We start from the raw sequence: 23106 nt of genomic DNA, 5'->3' as shown, positions 1-23106 counted from the left end.
CGGTCATTTCAGGGACACCCTGTATATCAGGAGGTCCATTAACAGAACGACAATTCGTCCAACTAAAGTTTCCTATTAGTTAGTTTTACGATTTTCCTGCTACTGATGTATAATTCTAATAATACAATAGGTGTAAATTAATAAAAGCGAAAAAGAAAGTAATTTTGAACGAAAACCTAAGAACGTACCAGAAAGTTCAATACTTCTTATCAATAATTTCGTGATACTTTGATATGTTTTTTGAATGTATTCTATTATTATTATTATATTGTGGCATAACTCTTTTAGGTCTATAACACGTAAAATATATCGATTTCTATATCTTTTTTTTGTGATTTTTGATATTGATACAATTTAACCACGTGCCAAACATTAGAAAGTATCTAATCGTGCGACCTGGCGTGAGATTAATGTTATACACGCAGCCGATGGAGGGTCAAGTAATGTTTTTCAAAACTTCATACATTTTGATTATAATTTATAAAAAAAAAACATTTGCGTCAGCAAGCACTTTAAAGTTATAAAAATAATAATGTGGTATTATTCTTTTAGATAATATACCTTAATTTAAAACCTACTTATTCACAAGTTGATATAGTTGTGTGTTTGGCGTATTTTTTTCTGTACAACTATATTGTATAACGAAAATTTCATAAGATTATAAATATGTAAGTTAACCGCTCAGTTTACTTAATACTATTGGTTTTATTATATTTTATTCCTTGCAGAGTTCTATTATTTCTTTCAAAAATATTTAATTAAAAGTAAAAAATAAAAATTTGTAAAATATATTTTTAAAACAAAAAGTCTTTTGTGTCCTCTTAAGCTACCAACACGCAGTCGTGCAGAGGATTACAGGTCCGAGTGGATTCCGCTTTCAAAGAACATTTTTACTTTTATGGCAGCTTTCTCCGGGAACAACCTGAAAATAAGAATTTAGCGCGGGAAATATTTTTATTGAAATATCTAACCTAGTCACATAATTCACAGTCATCAAAAATTTTGGTATGGTAAATTCCACCATTCCAGTTCTCTGAGCAAGCATAATTTCCCTTGCCACTAATTTCGGATCTAATAAATTCAGCGCGTTTTCAAACCTCACATAAGGTTTCTTGCATAGTCCTGTTTTCACCATGAAAGGGCATACTGTGGTAGTTTTAACATTATTGCATTGGTTTTCCATTAGTTCATCCGCAAGGCTTTCCATTAGGCCTCTGACCGCGAATTTCGATGCGCAATATGGAACTAGATTTTTTAATCCTGTTACACCAGCAATCGAAGATAAAGCCACTATGTGGCCATGGTTGTTTTTTCGCATATCTGGGAGAAATGCCTCGAGAGTCTAAAAAAAATGTTGAAATTGCATTGGAAATACTGCAAAAAATATATTCAAAAGTGATTCGACGCTAAAATGCATAATTTTTTTGCTCATACCCAAAAGTGCGCCATGACGTTGACGTTCATAATCTTTTTGATTTCTTCTTCAGTGTGTTTTTCTAAAGGATGAGCAGGCATGATACCAGCATTATTGATTAATATTGATACCTCTCCGACTTCTTCTTTAACTTTCTTTGCCGTCGCCAAAACTGACTTTCTATCTGAGACATCACAACTAAAAAGATTTATTTTTTTCTACAGGGTATTTCCAAAAATGTGGACAATGTCCCGGAAATGAAAAGTTTTTGTCAAAATATTGTACTTATGATTATAAATTGTCTTTCAAACACTTATCCTTAGAGGAAATACGACTCTTTCAAATTTAATAGTAAAAATAGTATTTCCTAAATAACTTTCCTTCCAGTTAATGAAATTTAAGAGGTTTATTTCGAAATAATAAATTTATTTTTAACAATTTTAACACAAAAATGTTGCTCATTTTGGTACCTAAGGGATAGAGTGAAAAATATACGTCAAACTCTATTATTTTTATGAAATATAGCCCTTAAAAAAAAATGGGTTTTCTAAAAAATAATTTAATTTCCGTATATCGATAAAAAGTACTTTGTTTTTCTTAGGTACCCTAGAAATCTAACCAACCACATAAGGGTTAAAAAACCTAAGACCTTAAAAATTTAGGGATAAAGAATTTGAGGGTAATATCTCCTGTGGCCTCCCTGCAGATGCAGAAAGAAATGTTAGGGGCCACCTTATTAACCTGGACATGATTCACTAGTGACCCAAATTTCTTTAAATTTTATCAAACTGGAAGCAAAGTTATTTGGAAAATATCATTTTGAGTATCAAATTTTGAAGAGCTGTATTTCCGTAAGGGTCAGTTTTTGAAAAACATTTTATAAGTATAAGGACAATCTTTTGACCAGAATATTTAATTTCCGGGGTTTTGCCCATATTTTTGCATCTGCCCTATATAAGCAGTATCGAAATCAAAGTGGAAGAGTGCGCATATAGAATATGGATAAAATTTCCTAGTCGTTTATCAGATAGCGAACCGATAAAAACAGAGAGGAGATTCACGAACCCTCCCGGAGGACCCTTCCTCTATTTTTACCTGTTCCATCACCATTCCCAATTGAAGAAAAATCCTGTAGGGTGGTTTTTTAAATTATAAAAACTTCTATGAAGCCAGATACGGGGGCAGATATGAGTTTTTTTACCACCGCAAAAGAGACGATTTCACATTATATAATGTTGTCTTTATAATCTTCCTAATAATTAATCTGTAATTCTACAGAAAATCATCGTCAAATCGATTATTCATCTCTAGCAGCTGCCATTGGTGATATATGGTCAATGCCCTATACCTGAATCAATATATTCTTAAGCCTTATCTCTATTATGTAACTATAGAGTGTTATTGAATAAGTGTCCCATATTTCGCACGGTAGTTTTTCAAGTATTTTTAAGAAGGAAAGTTCTTATGAACACATGTCCTAGCCCGTTTAATTTTTAGAATGCGACGTATCAAATTGGAAAAAATAAATCACATATTCTTTGATAATTTTCCATTTGTTCCAGACAAATTTACGAGATTTTATTTATTTTTAAGTATATTTTAGGTTTTAGATTTAGTTGTATTTCCTAGAGGACGCCACAAGCGACCAATTTGTGTACGATGCGTTTCCAAAAAAAAATAAAATAAAAAGTAGGCTGTGACAACAAAAAAAAAAGTTGAAGTAAACTGATACATATAAACTTAATTTATAAATTTGAAGAAAATTATTATAATTGTTATTTTCCGTGGATAAAAAGTAAGATAAATAAATTATTTGATGACTTTTGAATAATTAGCATGCATGATCAGCTTTAGATGAGGTTTTCTTGGAAATCGTTGCTTCGAGTGACGACAATTATATACATATACTTTTTTTTAAACAGACAAGGTAGAGAAAAAGATTTTTTTGCTCTTAAAAGTAAAGTAAAGTAATATACAGGTTGGCACAAAAAAGTTACTGTTGTTTAAAAATCGTAAAAATTTTTGATAGATTTGAATTTAAGGTCGTTAGACCTCAAACAAACGATGTATAATTTGCATTAAAATATCATACTTATAACGAAATGGTTCCCGACCTCCATTTTTAATTATCAAATTAGCAGTCTCTTCGTTGTTTTTTTCGTCAATATCCCACAGGACAATTGTTGGCCCTTCAGAGGCGTAGGCAAGGGCCAGCTCTCTTCCGATACCATGACCAGCTCCTGTGACCTAGAAAAGAGAGTTTATCCGATGCGTTAAAGAAGTTCACTAAACGTCCAGAATTATGGGTTTCTCATTTTTTACGCCCCAAAGATTCAAAACCGGACTTCTGTACTCCGTCGTACAAATATAAAACATCCATGTTAACAAATCAAATGTGTGATCCCTAGGTTGGTCGGCGCTTATGGTTGGTTGTATCGTCCGAAGGATCATATATTCTTTTTAAGTGCGAGAGTGTTTCGTGGTGCGCTAGATTTTAGTTTTAATAGTCGTTGAGAAATATATTTTATTAAAAGAGATTGTTTAAAAAACATTTTCAGTATAATAGTGGCCTGACTATAATCCTGTTCAATATTCTCGTCTTGAACGGATCACATAAATATAGCATGTATTTGTTTACATGGATATTGTACCTTCGCAAAACAAATCATAGTTTAGGATGTAGAATACTTGAAAATTTTACAATTTCAATTGTCAAGGTATAGACAGTTACATCAGTATCTCGAGCACTTATACTCTCTACTATTACTAAATGTTAGTGGTGCCCTGATCTACTTATGGAAAGCACTATATACATAAGTACCCATACTATCTAAAAGCATGATCTGGTTTTTGCGTTCAATTCAGGTTATACATGCTTGTGCGTTTATGGTATTTTCAACCAAAATTCTGAAACGTATTTTGCGCCATCACGTACTGGTAACCACACAGATTCCTATCAGTCGCGGCGTTGTGATTTACGTCACGAGTACCAGCATCAGCGAGCTAAGTGACTGAGAGCAATGTTAGTCAGCTCATAACAGATTCCTTTCCTCGATTTTCAGGCATGCACTCGTCTATGGGCTGTAGATCCCATAGGGTTGGTAGATAAAAACATTGAAATCTTTTTATCTACTTGCAAAACGACTTAAATTTGCATATTCGATAGACAAGAAGTGAAGACAGACCAATTTTATGATATAAGATTGTTGTTTTAATTTTGGTCGGAAACACATATAAAGGTGCCAATTTACGCTCATCGCTTCACTTCTTCCTTAACGCAAAAATGTCGCTCTAAAATATTTCTTACCCACCAAAATGATTTCTTCTTTAATTGGTGCTGGTGTGACTGGAAACAGCTTTCTGTAAGCGGCTTCCAGGGCGTAATAGAATAAATACCCTATTAGGCCAATAAACTCAAACACGATTGGCGCCACTTCAAATATTTGCTGCTGTAGTCCCTTCCGCGGAGTTCCGCTGGAAATCATAATGTTACAACAATAAACTAACAATTGCTTATTATTTAATCGATATACAATTATATAAACATTGTCCCAGCTAGATAATTAGAGATTTCTTTGACTTACATGGGTAATTCAAGCACTGTCAGTTTGATCAAAAAAACGCTTCATACATTTTTTTGTTAGTTTCTTCTTCTCTGCACTTCCTGTGCATTCTTATTCTTACATGACATGTGGCGTTTCGTTTTTTTTATTAATGCGGGCATATTTTTTTTGTATCAGTGCGTAAAACGTAAAATTTGTGCGCTTTTCTTTGAGCTGGCCACCTAATTCTCCCGATGTGACTCTCATGGATTTCTCGACTTCAACAATATAATGACAAGTATGTAAATATTATAAGTTCTATCTAAGAGAATCCATCGATTTACCAACCGTTGAGTCTACATTACAATCTCGTATTAATTGTTAGCTAATATTTTTGCTTCGGGTTATTTCCAAGGTAACATTTAATATTTAATTTTTAGCGATTGGAGAACAACCTGAGGCTAGCAGAAATTATTTTGCAATTAACATTCAGGTATCCTAATGCAAATTTTAAAGTGCTGGAAGTTAATTTTGCCTCAATGATCATATTATGTATCAGGTCATCAAGGTTTCGCCCTTTGCATCCTTTTAAATAATAATTGATGTTGAAAATAAATAGTCGATTGACATAATAATGGGTCTTACATACTAATGGGTAAATAGCATAATTAAATATGGTGTTTGTTCTGGTCGATCATAAATTACATCAATGAGTAACGTAATAAAACCTACTTGAAATATTTGTACTTACCAGGCAGCATTCTTGCTTTTACTTGCACTTTCCATGGTTGTTGATGAAAATAAAAGTGAAACACATCCAATTCGATGTGAACAAAACTAATTTCTGAATGTCACTGCGAGCGCACCAGCGTGGTTCGTCGATGAATAACGTACATATTTTGGCCAACATGCGGCGACTACTTAGTCAAATGAAATTATCCAATTTAATAATGTCGGCTGCCACTGTGTTAATTTATCGCAGGCAATGAAGTACACAGTAAGCAACAGTTTCTGTAACAATGTGTTGTAGATAGATACTACAAATAGCTCATTTAATTGTTACTATTGCCACCATGCTGTGTGTTTTAACCAACTTGAGTTCTGCCACCCATACTGATTCGAGTAACGCACGAATATAGGTGTTTATTTCACCCGATATTTCTTAAGTATTTGTTCAAAAATTGCCGAAACAATTCAAAAATTGAGGAGGTCACAAATCATGATCGAAAACTTAGTTTTGTATCACTAGTTCGCCCCCCTTTTATACACAATTATGATCTAAAAAGTAACCCGCATCAGTAATATTTTCTCGGCGACTTTTGATGAAATTCGCATATTTAGAGAAATTCTTCATAAAAAGTCTTAAAATGATCGCCCTGTATATTTCACGTCCTAGCCCATGTCCAGGCTGCCAGGGCCACACCTACTAGATCAGGTGGACGAATGTCCATTACTAGCCCTAATAATTTTATTACTGGTAGCTGAGTCTTTATGGTAAAGCAAACTTCTTAAAAGCATCCTCCGCCTCTATAGTTTGAAAAAATAGTGAATACTATTTAAAGAGAAATATGTATTACTTTAAGAATTAATGTTCTTGTATTATACAGGGTGATTTAACAGGTACGTGGCTTCAAAATAAGTCGATTTTTAATATGAAATTTTTCTCATGCCGCAGTATTCAAATTTAAAAGATTTTTGAGGTAAACCGATTTTTAAATATTTCCGAGGCCAAAATTTCAGCACTCGTAAACAAAAATTTCTTACGAAAAACCAACATGCTTAAAGGTCTTCTATGCGCACTTGCTCTGCGTCGATTATTTTACGAATCATCTTGTACCATTTTGAAAACCTTCGAAAATCTCTTGGAGGTTACAGGTAATCGAAAATCTTAATATCCCCCAAAATATATGGAAGCTCCAGGAAGCCTCCGGAGATTCAGTTAAAATCGACCACGATTTTTTAAATAAAATTTGATACATTATGGAGGGACCACTCTATACAATATGTAACATATCGTCGTGGAGATAACACTATCCAAAATGATTAAAAAATACTTATAGACCCATGGTCAAAAACGCACTATTTTTAGTGTACAGGGTGGCAAAGTTTAACATTTTTTCTCATATTTTATGTTTTTTTCACGTATGTTTAGAATTAAATTTTCTAAATTTCGTACACCTATTTTCTTTAAACGATAAACGAAAACAAAATGATAAAAAACTGTTTAAAATGTCCTTTAAAAATTTGAAATTTAGCCACCCTATATATTGAAAATGGTACGTTTTCGACCATGGGGCTAATAGAATTTTTTTATCTGTTTGCAGAGTACTATTACTCTTTGAAATACCTTCACGATCATATGTTACACCCTGTACAATCGCGGTGCACCCCAGATATAATCATGTATTATTACTATGTAGGATTAAGCCCAATTAATTACAACAGCAATTCATGTATATAACAAAATTATAAGGATCTGTTTGTTTAAACTTTTAGTAGATATAAAGATGTTTTTATCGCAGTCTTGGGTACGGAAGCAATAACCTTTTTATCAACGAGTTGAATTTTAAATACGTATGTAGTTCAAATGAAGATAGGTTCCATATCAACTTGTGCGTTAATTTACGTTTATTACCCTAATCTGGTATTAGGTAGAGATGTCCACTCAAACGCCTAAACTCAAAGTCGATAATGCGCAAAACGTGTAAGTATAAAAAATACCTAATTATCATATAGTGTGCATTTAGAAGGGACAAATTAAAGATTTGTTTTCCAATGAGTAAATGTAGACAGTAAGTACACCCGAACTGACTCATTTTGAATCAATCGCATTCGAATGATTGCAATTGAGATAGTGTCGTATTCCCACCTTGTTGATCTGGATGAGGATATCACTTAAGATTATAAGAAATTTCCTTAGTGCAAAACTTGATCCCATATTTCATGCAATTCAATCTATAACGGATCGCGTGACCAGGATAATACATATATTTTCATCAGCTCTTACAAAAAATAAATTACTACAACCAGCAATGTTTCACGAAAACAATAGCGGTAATTACGGATAAACATGTATGTTAATGCTTTGACTACATAGTACCAAGCAATAATTGGTAGGTACCGATACCTAAGAAAAATCGCATTGAACACTCATACAAATGATATTTTAATGAAGATTTTCAGCAGAAGTACATTATAAATGTGATTTTTAGCCTCAAGGAAAATAATTTTCAAAAGGTAGTGATTGAACGATTCTGTGTCTTGGGCCATATCCTATTTTTCTTGGTCAAGCTACTGTACTATTGGGGGGAAGTTATATATCTTAAGTTCAATCCTCCACCTCCTACGCCTGTTGAAGGACTGATAGTGTTGGTAAGTAACAGTAAGAAAAATATGACTCTTGCTTTGCTATTCAATATTAATAAGTGTACAAATAGAAACTAAATATTTTTGGTGAAATAAACCTTTTACTAAAAATGACTTATTAAAAATATTTTCCATTACTTTCCATGGTTTTTTGCACATTTGTCGAATATATGATGAATGTCTTCACGATAAAAACTCGATGGTTTCAAATTAAAATAGATATGGAGATCATTTCTAACGTCTTCAACTTCAGAAAACCGATAGTGAGCTAAATGAGACTGTGTTTATCTGAATAAGTGGAAGTCGGAAGGGGTCAAGTCTGCAGAATTTCTCAATCTGAGGAGAAGACGGGTTCCTGAGTTGGTTTTGCTAATGCGGACAAGCATTGTTATGCAGCAATATCACTTTCCGACTTCCGTAGCCGGTAAATGGGCTTTTTTCTCCAAAGCTTCACTTAATTTGATTATTTAGGGCTGATAACATTCAACTATAACAGTTTGATCAAGACCTAGAAACTCATAGTAAATGACTCTTTTCCAATTCATAGTAAAACTTTCTTGATATGAATGTTCAGCTTTACGACTAATGTGGACAACTGGCCTGAATCAATCTATGCTTTTCTGCGCATAAGATACAGTCTTACAGAAAATTATTTCTTTTACACCGAAAAAACAAATTCATACAGATATCATCTCTTCGAGTTAGTCCCCTTCGGTTAGCTCGTGAGGAACCCATTTTTCTTTCTTTTGAACTTTTCCCATTATATATAATCAAATTCAAGTTGCTCGTTAAGCCAGTCTTAATTGTTCTTCAAGCTTTTTTTAGTTTGGCATGAATTTTCGTCCAGTAAAGTTTGAGGTTCTTCGTCTTCAACTACATTTTTTTTACACCCGAAAGTGGATCGCCCCGAAGACAAAAATTTCCCTCGCGAAACTTCTTAAACCACAGTATAAACACCAACAGAATTAGCTTCTCAAACCTATTTAATTCCGTAGTTTCAGCAGCATTTTTGTTCAGCTTAAACCAGAATATGCATATTCTTAAATTTTATCAATGACAGGTTGTAGGCAACTAGCACTTTTCTCATACTCATTAATAGCAGGGTCTAAACCGTACATGTGCAACGCACATAACAAATTGGATACGTCTGCGCATATTTTTTTAATTCGGTTAACTTCAGTGGTCAGTTTCTATTTGTGTATTTATTATATAATTAAAAATCAGAATCTTGTCTACAGATCACCGGCACTGGCCACGGTATTGGAAGAGAACTGGCCTTGGCATATTCATCGAGAGGCGCGATCGTTGTTGGTTGGGACATAAATAAGAAGAATAATGACGAAACCATCAAAGAAATCGCCGAGATGGATGGACGACCTAAAGCCTATTCTTTTCAGTACGAAAATAGAATTTTCTTATGAACTAAATGAATCTCTATGTTATGTAACAATTTAGTTAATTTGCATAAATTCTGCAACAAAATTTATAACTGTTCACATGTAAATCATAGACATCCTGTAGGTCATTCCAGTAGCATTTCTCATATTCATGCAAATAATATTATAGATACCTCTCACAATAGATTAATTCTAAATGCCTATACAGCGTGTCCGTTGTTGAAAGTCAACCATCGGAATGTATAGGTACTTATTTTATTACCTTCTCTAATATAGTTTGCTTGTTTTAGATGTGATGTTACCAACAGAGAAGAAGTCCTTAAAACAGCTAAAGATGTTCAGTCTCTGGTTGGCGATGTTGATATTCTCATTAACAATGCTGGAATAATGCCATGTCACCCAATAGGTGATCATACCCCCCAAGAAATTGAGAAGATCATAGCAGTAAATTTAACTGCTCATTTTTGGGTAGGTATTTTGTATAATAACGTTGAAGAATTTAGATTCTCAAACTGTGTTGTCTTTTTTGGAATCTCACTTGGTCCTCTATTTGACCGAAAATGGTTTCGTCACAAGTGGTTTGCGCCAAGACCTTCACATATGATTCACTTTATTTTCGTTTATCGCATTACTTTCAGCTTTTAGAAGCGTTTCTACCAAGCATGAAACGCAAAAATCAAGGTCACATTGTAAGTCTGTCGTCAATGGCTGGATATATTGGATTCTCAAATTTGATACCTTATTGTGCGTCTAAATTTGGAGTTCGTGGATATATGGAGGCTTTGCATGAGGAGCTTAGACTAACCAACCCCCAAAATAAAATAAAACTGACGGTTATTTTTCCATATATGGTCGATACCGGACTATGTAAAAGACCTAGAATCAAGTATGAAACTTTAATGCCTCTATTATCACCGAAAGACGTTGCTGAAGAAATTTTGGATGCTCAAACTAAAGCAAAGATAGAGGTGACAATTCCGAGTTATCTAGGTGGTCTTACGTTGATGGGAAGGTTTGTGCTTAATTTATCCCAATAGAGTACAACCTCTTCAAATCTAAAATACATTAAAACTTCCAGTAATTCGAACATGTTTGTTTACGTTTTAGTAACGAATTTGTGACCATTTTCAGATCCTAGGAAAAAAGTAGAAGAACCAGAGATAAGCCGTAATCTAAAATTTATGAGAGACGGATAGTTAAAATGTGTTTTAAATTTTTACATTCAATTATTAATTATATTTTCTAATCAGAGTCCCTTGACGGAATAATTAGATTAGATTGAGGAGGTTGTACAAAGTATTTCTATACTTGGGCGGACATTATATATCGATTTATGCGGCTTATTTTTAGGTGTCTACCTTACAAGGCAGCTATTCATTTAAAAGACACCTTCGAAGCCTTTGTTGAATCAGATTTATAAAACATATGTTGTATCTACGAGTCATGGAGCTTGTCAGTAACAGTCATGTTAATAAAAAAATAAGCAATGGCGGTTAAAAATCACATATTTATATCTTTGTATATTTTTTGGTTTATTATCTACGACCTCGGCTATTTTTAAAAGCCTGGTAGGGCAGCCAACAATTAGCGATTACATGTAAACCGGGTTCTTCAACACTTAATTAGGAAGCGATATTCCTTATCATTTGTTCACCATTTTATTTAGAATTACTAAGTTTGTATGTAAAACACTGCCACAAGCGAATCCTTCCATCTCCCTACCTTTGTATACCAGTTATACTCTCCCCTCCTCTGCGATAAGTTACATGGCAGAGGAACTCCGTCAATCATTAGCTTCACTTAAAATTATGTTTATCCGTTCTGCTTTCCCGGACAGCTTTAAACTATGCAGCTGAATATTTCACTCCTGTGTTATCTTCATGGATAAGTAAGAAAACGAATTCACCACATTTAACTAAATTGAATTAATTACTTAGTGTCAACTCGATTGACATAAATTTCTAATTATTAAATTCTCACTTAATCTATTTCTATCGTTTTGTGGTAAAAATGTGGCGCCAATTCTAAAAGCCAATCACTCTCAATCACAGTTATATCCCTCATATACAATTTAATTTTATAGGCTATTTCACAAAACACCACCCACTGTGGTTGGGGAACCGTATATAAAACACTATCTGGACTTATGTACAAGTCTATATCACCCCGAACGGTTTTATAAACCCCACTCCTATGCAGGTAAGCTGCGTTTGGAAAAAGACCTTTTAGCAAACATTTGCGAATTATTTCCGTATTTTTTATTCCTGATACCACGGGAATGTTATAATTGACGAGAATCTTTTCTAATGTCCCCTTGATTTCTAAAACGCGTTTCATGCTCATGTAATTTATAAAGTTTTTGTGACAAAATCCTTGCGACATTTCACTAAGTATAAATCCATTATAAATGTTTAAGTAGGTTATTAGGTCCCCTTCTTCCACTTCAAACAGCCGTTTTTGAATTCGTGATTTCACAATTCCGTTGCCTGTCGTGGGTTTTGCAAACACCACTTCTATTTGAAGCATTGAAATAATAATTGCGACTTCTTCAGTGCATCCAAAATCTGCAGAACTTAGTAATATCTTCGAATATAGTGGATCTAACGCAAATTCGGCCATATGGAATCCCAATGGTCTTGTTAGCTCACACTGAATGTCAACGGCGTCAAGAGCAAAGAGGGTTTCTAATGCTCCTTTTAAGTTCTCTATGGGAGGTATACTGGGAAACTTGAATTTTAAAATGTTGTCCACGCCCATTGCTTTTAGTTGAAGTACCACATAATTCAAATTACTCCTAACCATCTCTGGGGGAGTAGCAAGAGGCAGTTTCTTTGCCCATTCTTCTGTGAATAGTCTGAATACTTTACCAGACCGTATTCTACCTGCACGGCCTGCTCGCTGATCTGCAGATGACTTGCTTATAGGAACCACCACAAGGTTATCAGTCCGAGTTTCTGTATTATACCATTTTATCTTCACAAAGCCACAGTCAATTATATAAACTATTCCTGGAATTGTTACTGATGTTTCTGCAATGTTTGTGGCAACTACAATTTTCCTGTATCCATCTGGTGCTTTTCTAAACACATTTAACTGTTGGTTAAATGGCAGACTGCCATACATAGGTGATACCATAACTTTAGTTTTGGATTTTGAGTTGTTGATTTCTGCAGCATGCTGTGACAATAGTTGCACTGCGCGATCAACCTCTTCCTGTCCAGTTAAAAAAATTAGGATGTCTCCAGCCTCTTCTTTTGATACAATCTTCATAGCAACCTCTACTGAAGCTTTAACATAGCATGGAACTGGTTCTGCAATGTAATAAATATCAACTGAAAACTGCCTCCCTTCTACTGACATAATTACTGCAGTGTCCATTTTTGGGTCTTCAGACACATTGCCATTAAAAAACTTTTTCATGGAACTAGCATCTAATGTTGCAGAAGCTACAATCAGTCTCAATTCTGGCCTTTTAGGCAAAATTTTCTTCAGCAACCCCATTAACACATCTGTGTATAAAGTTCTTTCATGCACTTCATCTATCATAATTACTGAATAACTTTTCAATAGAGGGTCAGACATCATTTCTCTCAGTAAAAGCCCTTCAGTCATATACTTAATTTTTGGCTTACTAGTACATGAATCAAATCTCACTGCATAGCCAACAGTAGCACCTTGCACTAGGGTTCCAGTCTCATCAGCCACTCGCTGAGCCAAAGATATAGCTGCAGTTCTTCTTGGTTCACAAACACCTATTTGAGTAGGCCACTCAGCTTCAATTAAATACTGAGGGATTTGAGTGCTTTTGCCACTGCCAGTTTCTCCTACTAGAACTAAAGTTTGATATTTCTCGAGCAGGTACAAAATGTGATTTCTGTTTTTAAATATTGGCAATCTTTGTCGTTGAGTTTGGATCGATTGGGATACAAATTTATTGTATACGAATCTTGTTTGATCGACAGCTGAGTCTCTATCAAGCAATGAAGATGTTTCTGATGGTCTTGAGAATTTTGGTTTGAATTCTGCCATTTGGTCTGAAAATAAAAATTGATATTTTATGTGGAGATTCTAATTTTGTATGGTGTAATGATTTGATAACAAGAGTGTTAAATGAAGAGGACATGTCACCAGGATAAGACAATTAATTTCTCTTTAATTCCTTTGCAGCAAATTTTTTACATTTGTTAAATATAACAAAAACTTTGACAAATGTCGAGACACTGACTTTTTCCCTAGGATGACAGTATGATTCATGTATAGTTTGAATATGTTGAAATGTGATGAGATAAACTTACCTCAGTATTAGATATTTTAAGGTTTAACAAGTGTCGTCAAAAATTCAAATGAATAAAATCACTGCCCTGGTTGTCAGAACAGTAAAAATAATTGAAATTGTGATATCATCACTACTTTTACCTATAGAGTAGATACCACTCGCTATATTACAAAATTTAATATTAAATCATAAAAAATTTTATATTACAGTTAAAAATCAATCAAACATTTATTTCCTTTACTGAACTTAAGGAAGACCACACATATTAACAAACAACAATGATAAAAAAGGTAAATTAAAAAAAATTAAAATTTGTATGGTTTGTTTAAAATTTAACAACGCTTAACCTTACTTAACAGACGTCCCCATGTAAACTAATTTCTCTCTCCCTTTACTGAATTGTACAGAAAGAGATAATAATAAGGTACGACAGCACTACTTAGTAGCGTTCAAAAATTACACTTCCAGCAGTGAGTGTGTTCGGGTGTACGTAACACAACTGGAACCTCCTCCGAATTTGTAAAAGTACAAGCCAATAGTATATTTCAAAGTTACTTTCTTTAATACACATTTCGATACACATTTAAATATATCTACAACCCGTATGTGTAGATTAGTTTCGGTTAGAGTTACCTCTGTTATCTTTGGGAAAGCTGCAAGTTTTACTCAAGACCAATACTCGCCACCCATTGGTGCGACTTTGATTATGGAAGGTGATTCTGTTTTTCTTAAAGCGAGTATTCACTTTCATTCTTAATAATTCGTACCATCTTAGAGCTCTAATAATCAAACACTTTTGATGCCACAGATGCAGCGTTACTTCTATAGCATATGGAAGCCATTTATTATTCAAACATATATTATTTAAACACATTATTTTCTTTTCAGCTTGAAATTCGTGCGAAGGAGATTATTGAAGAGAAAACGCATCATTTATGGCCCATTTATTGTCATGTTGATGTATCTTCCAACTCCGTTCAAGAATTCTTCTAAGAGCCTCTGATATACCTTTATTGCTTTATGTCAAGCTGTTGTAGTAATTTGTAATTTTTCATTGCGAAATTCTATAGAAAAGGGGTCTGTAGTTGAATGGTGACGAATATACACAATATTCTACAGTCGAATTGATGGTTGTGAATGATCATACTCGCAGTCGCAGTTTCTAGGTCGGAGGGGAGTATTGGTGCGATTGATATCGTTGCAATAGCGTTTCCTTTAACGAACTTTATCTTTATCCTCCAAGTCCCATATCGCCCTACTGATCACTGAATTTCAGTCGAATTAGCACACGCAATAAAATTAACTGCCTTAAACCACACCTCATTATAGCAAGTCGGGGCGCTATTTTGCGTTATAGCGGGCCCTTTCATAATATCATTTTCACTACCATAAGCTTAAGAACGGGGGCAAATTGCATAACTACTTTGTTGATGAGAGACGTTTAATAAAAATGATAAAATTGATATGAAACACTTGCAACTGTAGCATATCAACAGTTGTGATAACATCCACCCAATCTTTGATTATCGACCGACGCCGACGCCTCGGGGATAACCTGCGCCCTCGCCCCACACTCTTCGTACAGGTTTCCAACACAAGCAGAAAGGACTGACGTCGCGAAACGTTACGCGAAAAATCCTTTGAGTTTCATTATGTCGGATGTACCTTATTTTGAAGTTCGTTCCGTAGAAAAAAATGTATTAGAATCTCCTAGTGCAACGACGTCCTGCGATTTTTTATTGAAAGAGACCCCACCATTCTGGCTCCAAAGACTCTGGCAAGCCCACAGAAAGCTTCTTTTGCGAGCGTTGGAAGATTTTCGCCACTGGATAAAAGTGGACCCTCTACAAATTTCAGGCTTCTCGACATTCATTCATCTTTTGATACACTTTACTCTTTATCTCCTAAAGCTTCTTTTTCAAAAAAACAGTCAAATTCGTTTGATAGTTACTGCAGAAAATCTAGTTCCCAAGAGAGCATATTTTTTAGAGGATCTTCACCTATCAGGTATGTGAGAATACGAATTGTGATCAGGATTGAATTTGATGCAAAAGTTACTGATAATTTTGTTTATGCATGCCAACGTAGTCGCTAAATCTGAAAATAGCTTTGTGACGATTTTTCCTCCTACATCATTTAATTAAACTTATTGTTTCCGCCCTGGAAATAAGTTGAATAAGGAAATTAAATATTTGGTATTAAAAGCTCTTTTGTAATTTCAAGAAGCGATGTAAATAAGCAAATTAAGTTCAGTGGCTGAAAATTCATTTGAATCTAATTGAAAAACTAGCGGAAATTGGATCTCACTGATTAGTTATTCTCCTCATATCCTCAAAGTAAAACCGATCATGTTTTTATGAAAAGTAAGGCAGCTTGCCTACACGTGTTGGCGAGTACTGAATTATGAATTGCTGTTAATAAAATATATTCCTTACACTCTTTTTGTGTTTGTTACGAACAAATCAAAGCCGGATTTTATAAAGGAAACTGATAAAATGTATTCAGTTTTAAGGAATATTCTAATGGAAAGTTTTTTACGGTAGGGAGGACGCCATAGCGCTTCTGCTCCCTACGTGAAAACCCGTTGAATTGCTCTTCTTTGAACTTTTGACCATTTTAACATACAGAGAGTTGGACTCCATCTACACATACCGGTACAGCAGTAGAAGAAAAAGTGATAACGACGATAAGTGGTCACATGAAAGACTCACCACTCCATCACTGGACAAGAAGCTGCCACTCCCGCTCACTGCCATTTGCGCTCCAGTCGACTCTCCATCCAGTAAACGGAATTCGTTGAACGTTGACCTCGATATTCACTCACTTTCATTATCGCCTCCTACTTCCAGATATGAGGGTGTATACTTAGAAGATTTTTCATCTATGTAAGTACCCGTGGCTAATCAGGAATAGATATTTCTATTCGAACTTTGATCCGTACGCACTTTGCACTATGGCATTGTTTGTGTATTTAAAAATACAGGATGTTCCAAAAATTTGTCCCAAACTTAGAGAGATTATAAGGGTCATTGGGGCGAACAATTTTTGCCTAGATAGTCAAAAAAGAGCCGTTTTGGCTCTAGAGCCATTTTTGTTTAAAAGACTTGGACATTCAACATAAGTTAATAGAAAAAAAATTAACAAAATAAAAATTTTTTTGTCTCCTGATGCAATATGGAACGATAACAATCTTCACGTGACATCGATCACAGTTCATTGAAACCAATTTACCACTAACCTAGTACACAGTCCTATCAGGTGGCCAGCGCAAAGTCCCGATTTAAACCCGTTGGATTTTTTCCTTTTGAGTTCCATCAAGTCGTTGGTGTATAAAACCCCTGTAGTCTAAGTGACGAAATCCCTTCTTTTCCTGCAGCAATATCCGCACATCTAACAATGGGTCCGTTCAATGATTGAAAACACAAATTTATGTAACCAGCTTGGTGATCGTCATTTCGAATCTTTATTATGATTTTTTTTCGTTCTCTTTAATAAACATCAATTAAATATCGAAATCTTTTGGTATCATCGAGCTAATATTACGTTTTTAAATAAAAATAACTCAGGAGCCAAAAGGGCTCGTTTGACTAGCGGTTTTTGTGCAAAAATTGTTCACCGCAATATCCCTTATAACTTCCTTATGTTTTGCACATCTTTTTTGGAACACCTTGTATATTATTTAGAGGTCCAGAAACCAAATACTTAAATGGTAAGTAATTATATTCCATATATCCGTTTTCTTAAATTTCGCTGGCAGGTTTCCTCGATCAAAGGCTATCTCTATGTTTAATGGATTAATGGCTTGAACGATGTAAAAATTGGAAAAGTGTTAAAATTGGCGTCAAGCGACCTTAGGTGATATTCTGGTCGTTAAAACCCGCACTCAATTTTAAAACTTCTAGTTGGTTTGTGAGTCGACACCCCTGAGTGAACACATTCAGTGGAACTTTTCCGTTCTAGACGGTTTCCGTTTGAGATCTGCAGTTTTTGCTATACAGAGTTTTTGAAAATGAGGTGCAAATTTTTTTACGCAAATCCTATTTAAACATAATATCGTAAAACACATAATCATTGAAATGGAGAGACTTAAATTTTTAGGTTTCTTTATAGAATTTCCTTCAGAGTTGCTTCAGTTGTCGAGATATCGAGTTAAAGTTTTTCGCACGTGCTGTTGTTCAGAATATTTATACCCGAATTCAAGAATCCATTAAAAATCATTGTCAGACTCCACGGGTTGATTTATTTTACAAGGTCAGTACTCTTTTTCAACTCTAATTTTTGGTGATGAGCCATCGCCGCTCACTTAAACCTGAAATTCGAGCATCATGTTCAATTTAGAAGTTATTTCTCCTCTTGCACAGTTTCCGCATCTCAACTTGTTTTCGATTTATTTATAAAAATAACATACAAAACATACCCCTACACATATACTCATTGAGTGTAATCAATAAAAATATATCGTAAATTGTCTGCTATTTTTGCAAGTAACTTGAAAACAGTTAAAGGCTCAGGAAAGGTGGAAGAGACAAAAATGTTCTAAATAAAACAAGCAATCGGAGTCTCAGGGATTAAGTAGCGAGCGGCGCTCCACAGAAAAGGGTAGGTGGAAAAATGGGCCTGATCCCAGAATGTTAATCGCCCTGTAATTAAAACTCGTTACACAACATACAGAAACAATTTCGTTACCACTAGTCCTATTCCTTAGCTAAGCTAAAGGAAGGTATCTGCTTGTTTCTTTTTTGGATTCTACAGATATCTTGAAGCTTACAAGTAATACGAGGTAAATTAAAAAATTCTCCAGTTCTCAGTGGGACACCCTGTACATGAGACTATTAAGCGAGCAGATCTCTTCTCGCCAGCCTCAGCGACCTGGCCAAGCATAAAGTCTATTGATTAGAGTCCCATGGGATACCGAAGGACCATTTCCTTAATTACAAATCTTGAGGGTATCAGGCGTCCCTCACAAGAACAATTCTTAGAAAGGGATATCTCGGCTAATTTGACAACTTTTACAAGAGCAAGTGTTCTCGTTTTCGTCGACCTAACCAGGTACCGAGCTTTGGAAATTTGCGTGTTAAAAGTCTAGTGAACCAATCATTACATAACACACCGAAATGCCGGATTTGACCATCGCCACAAGTTTTAATTGCACGAAAGGCCTAACTTCCCTAATGAAACACCAAAACATCCTCACAGCGTCAACAACTACTTACGTCTTTTATGTGTTTACTAGAGTGAGTAAAACCTTTAAATATGTTTAAATAATTTTAGAAACGTCCAAGTTATCAATTTTGAGAATTGTGCCAAGACGAGTTATTTTTAACGCTAGTTTATTTCATGATGTCTCACGTGTCTCTGGGCCACAAGGTAGTTGTGCGAAATTCCAATACATAAGTCATTAAAAAAGAACTTAATTTAGAAACCCGCGCAGATTGTGATATAATAATGGGGCCAAATATTTCGGGAAACTGTCTTAACTATAGGGGACTTTTAAAGTGAAAAATGCTAAAAGTGCTAGTGCCCGAGCAATGACAAGTGACTTTAATTGTCCGACAAATAGGACGTTACCTACGTACGGAGACTTTTACAATTTCCTCGATGGACGCAATTCGGTGACGTACTATTTTGCTGCGTCTCTTGTATCTTTTGTGTTTTATCTTCTATATAAGCGGCATAAATCAAAAAAAATAGTAACAAGTGTTGTTGAGGAGCCTCTCATTGTTGTTGAGGAAATTTTGGAACCTACCGAGGAGGTTGTAGATGTTCGCTTATTTTGGTTTCCGAGGAAAACACTTTCCTGTCCCGGCAACAAATAGTAAGTATCACCGTGGTTAGATTATTCCATCAACACCAACACACAATCAGGGCCGGCCTTTGCAAATCTGGGCGGAATTTTTAATCGCCGCCCTCCTACCCCCAAGAAACACCGCAGATTAGGAAATCCGCCGCCTTTCCTGGTATGTCGCTGTGAGCTGTCGCCTCCTATCCATTTATCAATTTTCATCCAACACACATAGAAATCCAACACGAATTCTACCTGAACCTGAACTAACTTGCAATATGCATAGAAAATACCTCCTAATTACTTCCCCAGAAAAATTTTGATTGCACATAAATAACTATGGAACCTGAATCTTAAGTAGGAGTTTGTCTTTCAACACGACTTGGACCTCAAAGAACTAAGCGAAATCTTTATACAACATTTTTTTGAAATCTCAAATACAAATGAAATACGTGCTCATGAAAAAAAGGAAAAAAAGTACAGGACTGTTTAAATAACCAATTATCTGACAGGCGGGTAGGTGGCAATGGACCAAAAAGATAGCCCGCGAGATCACTAGACCTAAATCCATGTGATTTTTTATCTGTGGGGTTATATGAAAAGTTTGGTAGAACGGATAGAGAACGCGGTAGCAATAATTTGAGAACTGGAGCTCTTTTAATGGCATGTACAATGTCGTGAATAAGGTGAGCGACAATTTGCATTAAAGAAATCAATGGCGACAATTTCGAACACTTTGTAGTCAGTCCCGGAGTGAGTAGTAATTAAAGGTCTTGGTTATTTATTAAATCTTTCATACGAGCATATTTTAGTTGTTTTTGATAGTTCTAAAAAATGTGACATGAAGATTTTGCCTAATTACGTCGTGTTAAATAGAAAACTCTTATTTAAGATTCACCCTGTGTAGTTTCATGTATTTTCAGTTCACCTAGCAAGGATGTACATTTATTAAACGTAGAAGATATTAAGAAGTTAAGACATATTGAAAATAGAGAGAGCCAAGAAGATGAAACCGAATACGAAGCCGGTGGTTATATGCCTATTAATATTGGAGATGTTTTAAGAAATCAGTATAAAGTTTGTAGAAAATTGGGATGGGGCCATTTTTCTACAGTTTGGCTATGTAGAAATTTGTATGAAACGTAAGTGAAAAGTTGCTTATTAAAATTTGCGTGGTTTGCACAGGGTGGCCGAGTCAAGAATGCCCCACTTCCTTACCTGGACACCTCGCAGATTTTTCTTATCAAAGCACTGCCACCAACATCTCCAGAACACTCCATAAATTATCTGTTTCAGCGGTCCTCAATATGTAGCGTTAAAAATATGTAAATCTGCCCCGATGTTTACTGCAGTAGCCAATGACGAGATCAGACTTCTCCAAGAGACTAGAACCATGAACCCTAGCCACGTGGGCTATAAGAATATAGTTCAGATGGTGGACACATTTAAACTCATCAGCGAAAATGGAGTACATAATGCTATTTCTCTGGAAATAATGGGACCAAGCCTATTACACCTCCTTATACAAAGCGACTTCAGGGGTATTCATGTCGCTGCTGTTCGAAAAATCATTTTTCAGGTGGTGCATCATTCTTTTGCACTCTCGTCGGAGCGTAAAATAATACAGGAATTTTAGGTTTTACAAGGCTTAGTGTATCTTCATGATGAATGTCACATAATTCATACCGACATCAAGCCAGAAAACATCTTGATTAAAGTAGACGAGTCCTACATCAGAAGGTTAATTGGGCAAATGGAGAGATTTTCTGAGATGGGGGTCGATTTGCCCCGCTCTTATGGTAGGGAATGAAGACGTCATATACACGGTGGAACAGCCAAATGAAACACATCAATATTATGCAAGAAAGAATAAGAGAAAAATATGTATCGTTAGTGTGGCCAGCACGATCACCTGATATGACTCCATTAAACTTTTTACGGGGATTTTTGAACAGTATGGTGTACAAAAATGTTTACCAACTGTTCAAATATCCTTTTAAGCTCCATTCGTTGCAATAAAGTTTGAAATCAAAGCAGTTTTGAATAGACAACGAAAAGACCTTTGAAATGAAAAAAAAACCATACTTTCACTTTGAAAATTTGGGAGTTTCAGGATGTAATTTTAGTATCTAGAATTGATATGATTTAATAATTTATAATATAATATTGAATTTATTCCATTTGATTGTTCCACTCTCTATAGAAAAATCGTTACAGATTCCTTTAAAATGTTCAGTTTCACTTTTAACTTTCAGTAAGCTCGGAAATTTGGAAAAAAATGGACAGCAGAATAGACGAACCAACGGAAGAATTATTCACTCGAATAGGCGAGCAAAGGGCATTATCATACCCAGGAATCACATATTTCAATCAAATGGCAAATCCTAAAGAGGAAAATGACGAAACAAATTTCAATTCCCCCATGTGGGTGAGCCCTAACATCGAAATAAAAATTGCAGATTTGGGAAACGCTTGTTGGGTGGTAAGTACAGTTTAAGTGCCTCCAGAGACTTTACTTACACATAATGTCATATTTTAGGATCATCACTTCTCACCAGAAATTCAAACGAGGCAATACAGAGCACTTGAAGTCATATTGGGAGCTGGTTACAGTTATCCTGCCGATATGTGGTCGATTGGGTGCTTAGCATTCGAGCTGGCTACCGGAGAAATGTTATTTAGCCCGAAGGGATCCACCGAGTTTTCGGCAAATATCGACCACCTCTGCCTAATATGGGAAACTCTTGGGGGAATCCCCCGATACATTACTGAAACTGGGACTGAATCTAAGAAGTATTTCCTTAACGGTAAATGAGACTTTACTTTTCTTATTACTAAATTAATTCTTTTTGTTATTTAAGGTCTCTTTCGGGACGTACCGGCAGATAATTTACGGATATGGAAAATAGAAGATGTTTTAGTGGAAAAATATAAATGGAAGAGACTGGATGCCATTCCATTTTCAAGTTTTTTATTTAGTCTTGTTGAACCAGACCCGGCTCTTCGAGCTACCTCGGCCCAGGCCCTTAACAATGAATGGTTACTGGCTACGGATAACTTAAGTAAATGATGTTAAATGAACTGTTACTCTTTAAGGTACTTTGTCTATTAATCGATGGATATATTTGATGATAGCGACTTTTTTAAATATAAAAGTTAATGTATGATTTAGGGTGAATTGTTTGATTATTCGGGAGTTTATGTAAGTAAAAAATTGGGTGTATAGGGGCGCTCTATTAAGGGAAAAATCGCATTTTAGAAACAACGTAAGGGTGGCAATATTCGATCGGGGATTATTTTTAACCTTTAGGAAACCTCCAGAACCATAA

At 35.1% G+C, this 23106-nt stretch overlaps 4 protein-coding genes across 9 annotated transcripts; 2 read left to right on the top strand and 2 right to left on the bottom strand.

The window, feature by feature from the left end:
- Window positions 1-457: 457 nt before the first annotated feature.
- Window positions 458-5975, bottom strand: LOC136350503 (short-chain dehydrogenase/reductase family 16C member 6-like). 2 transcript variants are annotated; one of them, XM_066302268.1, is made up of 6 exons: window positions 5689-5975; window positions 4726-4888; window positions 3507-3661; window positions 1435-1612; window positions 972-1342; window positions 458-922 (listed from the first exon to the last, which is right to left on the bottom strand). In XM_066302268.1, the coding sequence occupies exons 1-6, from the start codon at window positions 5715-5717 to the stop codon at window positions 853-855; spliced, it is 966 nt and encodes a 321-aa protein (XP_066158365.1). In that variant the 5' UTR covers window positions 5718-5975; the 3' UTR covers window positions 458-852. The 2 variants fall into 2 exon arrangements, with proteins under 2 accessions (XP_066158365.1, XP_066158364.1); XM_066302267.1 differs by having other exon boundaries at window positions 5708-5972.
- Window positions 5976-7421: 1446 nt separating this feature from the next.
- On the top strand, window positions 7422-11230 carry LOC136350502 (short-chain dehydrogenase/reductase family 16C member 6-like). The gene is made up of 6 exons (XM_066302266.1): window positions 7422-7660; window positions 8169-8328; window positions 9561-9718; window positions 10010-10187; window positions 10358-10731; window positions 11070-11230. The coding sequence occupies exons 1-6, from the start codon at window positions 7614-7616 to the stop codon at window positions 11137-11139; spliced, it is 987 nt and encodes a 328-aa protein (XP_066158363.1). The 5' UTR covers window positions 7422-7613; the 3' UTR covers window positions 11140-11230.
- LOC136350497 (probable ATP-dependent RNA helicase DHX35) lies at window positions 11213-16843 on the bottom strand. 2 transcript variants are annotated; one of them, XM_066302245.1, is made up of 2 exons: window positions 16707-16843; window positions 11213-13753 (listed from the first exon to the last, which is right to left on the bottom strand). In XM_066302245.1, the coding sequence occupies exon 2, from the start codon at window positions 13746-13748 to the stop codon at window positions 11700-11702; it is 2049 nt and encodes a 682-aa protein (XP_066158342.1). In that variant the 5' UTR covers window positions 13749-13753; window positions 16707-16843; the 3' UTR covers window positions 11213-11699. The 2 variants fall into 2 exon arrangements, with proteins under 2 accessions (XP_066158342.1, XP_066158341.1); XM_066302244.1 differs by lacking the exon at window positions 16707-16843 and adding an exon at window positions 14015-14471.
- On the top strand, window positions 16748-22944 carry LOC136350498 (SRSF protein kinase 3-like). 4 transcript variants are annotated; one of them, XM_066302248.1, is made up of 8 exons: window positions 19697-19810; window positions 19861-19952; window positions 20701-20919; window positions 21074-21356; window positions 21414-21576; window positions 22033-22259; window positions 22317-22584; window positions 22639-22944. In XM_066302248.1, exons 3-8 carry the CDS (start codon window positions 20813-20815, stop codon window positions 22845-22847), a joined length of 1257 nt encoding a protein of 418 aa, XP_066158345.1. In that variant the 5' UTR covers window positions 19697-19810; window positions 19861-19952; window positions 20701-20812; the 3' UTR covers window positions 22848-22944. The 4 variants fall into 4 exon arrangements, with proteins under 4 accessions (XP_066158344.1, XP_066158343.1, XP_066158345.1 ...); XM_066302247.1 differs by lacking the exons at window positions 19697-19810; window positions 19861-19952 and adding an exon at window positions 16748-16880; XM_066302246.1 differs by lacking the exon at window positions 19861-19952 and having other exon boundaries at window positions 17057-19810.
- The last annotated feature ends 162 nt before the right edge of the window (window positions 22945-23106 follow it).

The sequence above is a fragment of the Euwallacea fornicatus genome, chromosome 3 (assembly GCF_040115645.1).
Source record: "Euwallacea fornicatus isolate EFF26 chromosome 3, ASM4011564v1, whole genome shotgun sequence".
NCBI classification, from domain to species: Eukaryota; Metazoa; Arthropoda; class Insecta; order Coleoptera; family Curculionidae; genus Euwallacea; species Euwallacea fornicatus.
The sequence above is the reverse complement of the archived record's forward strand: the minus strand, read 5'-3'. Positions and strand labels throughout refer to the sequence as shown.

Bases quoted from the DNA above. Each gene is read 5' to 3' on its own strand.
- LOC136350503 (XM_066302267.1), bottom strand. From the start codon at position 5,742: ATGGAAAGTGCAAGTAAAAGCAAGAATGCTGCCTG. The intron at 3,662-4,725 runs GTGGGTAAGAAA...TCTCTTTTCTAG, and splicing joins TTAAAGAAGAAATCATTTTG to GTCACAGGAGCTGGTCATGG. The intron at 923-971 runs GTTAGATATTTC...TCTTATTTTCAG, and splicing joins ACTGTGAATTATGTGACTAG to GTTGTTCCCGGAGAAAGCTG.
- LOC136350498 (XM_066302246.1), top strand. From the start codon at position 19,524: ATGACAAGTGACTTTAATTGTCCGACAAATAGGACGTTACCTACGTAC. The intron at 19,811-20,700 runs GTAAGTATCACC...ATGTATTTTCAG, and splicing joins TCCTGTCCCGGCAACAAATA to TTCACCTAGCAAGGATGTAC. The intron at 22,260-22,316 runs GTAAGTACAGTT...GTCATATTTTAG, and splicing joins TGGGAAACGCTTGTTGGGTG to GATCATCACTTCTCACCAGA.
- LOC136350497 (XM_066302245.1), bottom strand. From the start codon at position 13,748: ATGGCAGAATTCAAACCAAAATTCTCAAGACCATCAGAAACATCTTCA.
- LOC136350502 (XM_066302266.1), top strand. From the start codon at position 7,614: ATGTCCACTCAAACGCCTAAACTCAAAGTCGATAATGCGCAAAACGT. The intron at 7,661-8,168 runs GTAAGTATAAAA...TGTGATTTTTAG, and splicing joins GTCGATAATGCGCAAAACGT to CCTCAAGGAAAATAATTTTC. The intron at 10,188-10,357 runs GTAGGTATTTTG...CATTACTTTCAG, and splicing joins ATTTAACTGCTCATTTTTGG to CTTTTAGAAGCGTTTCTACC.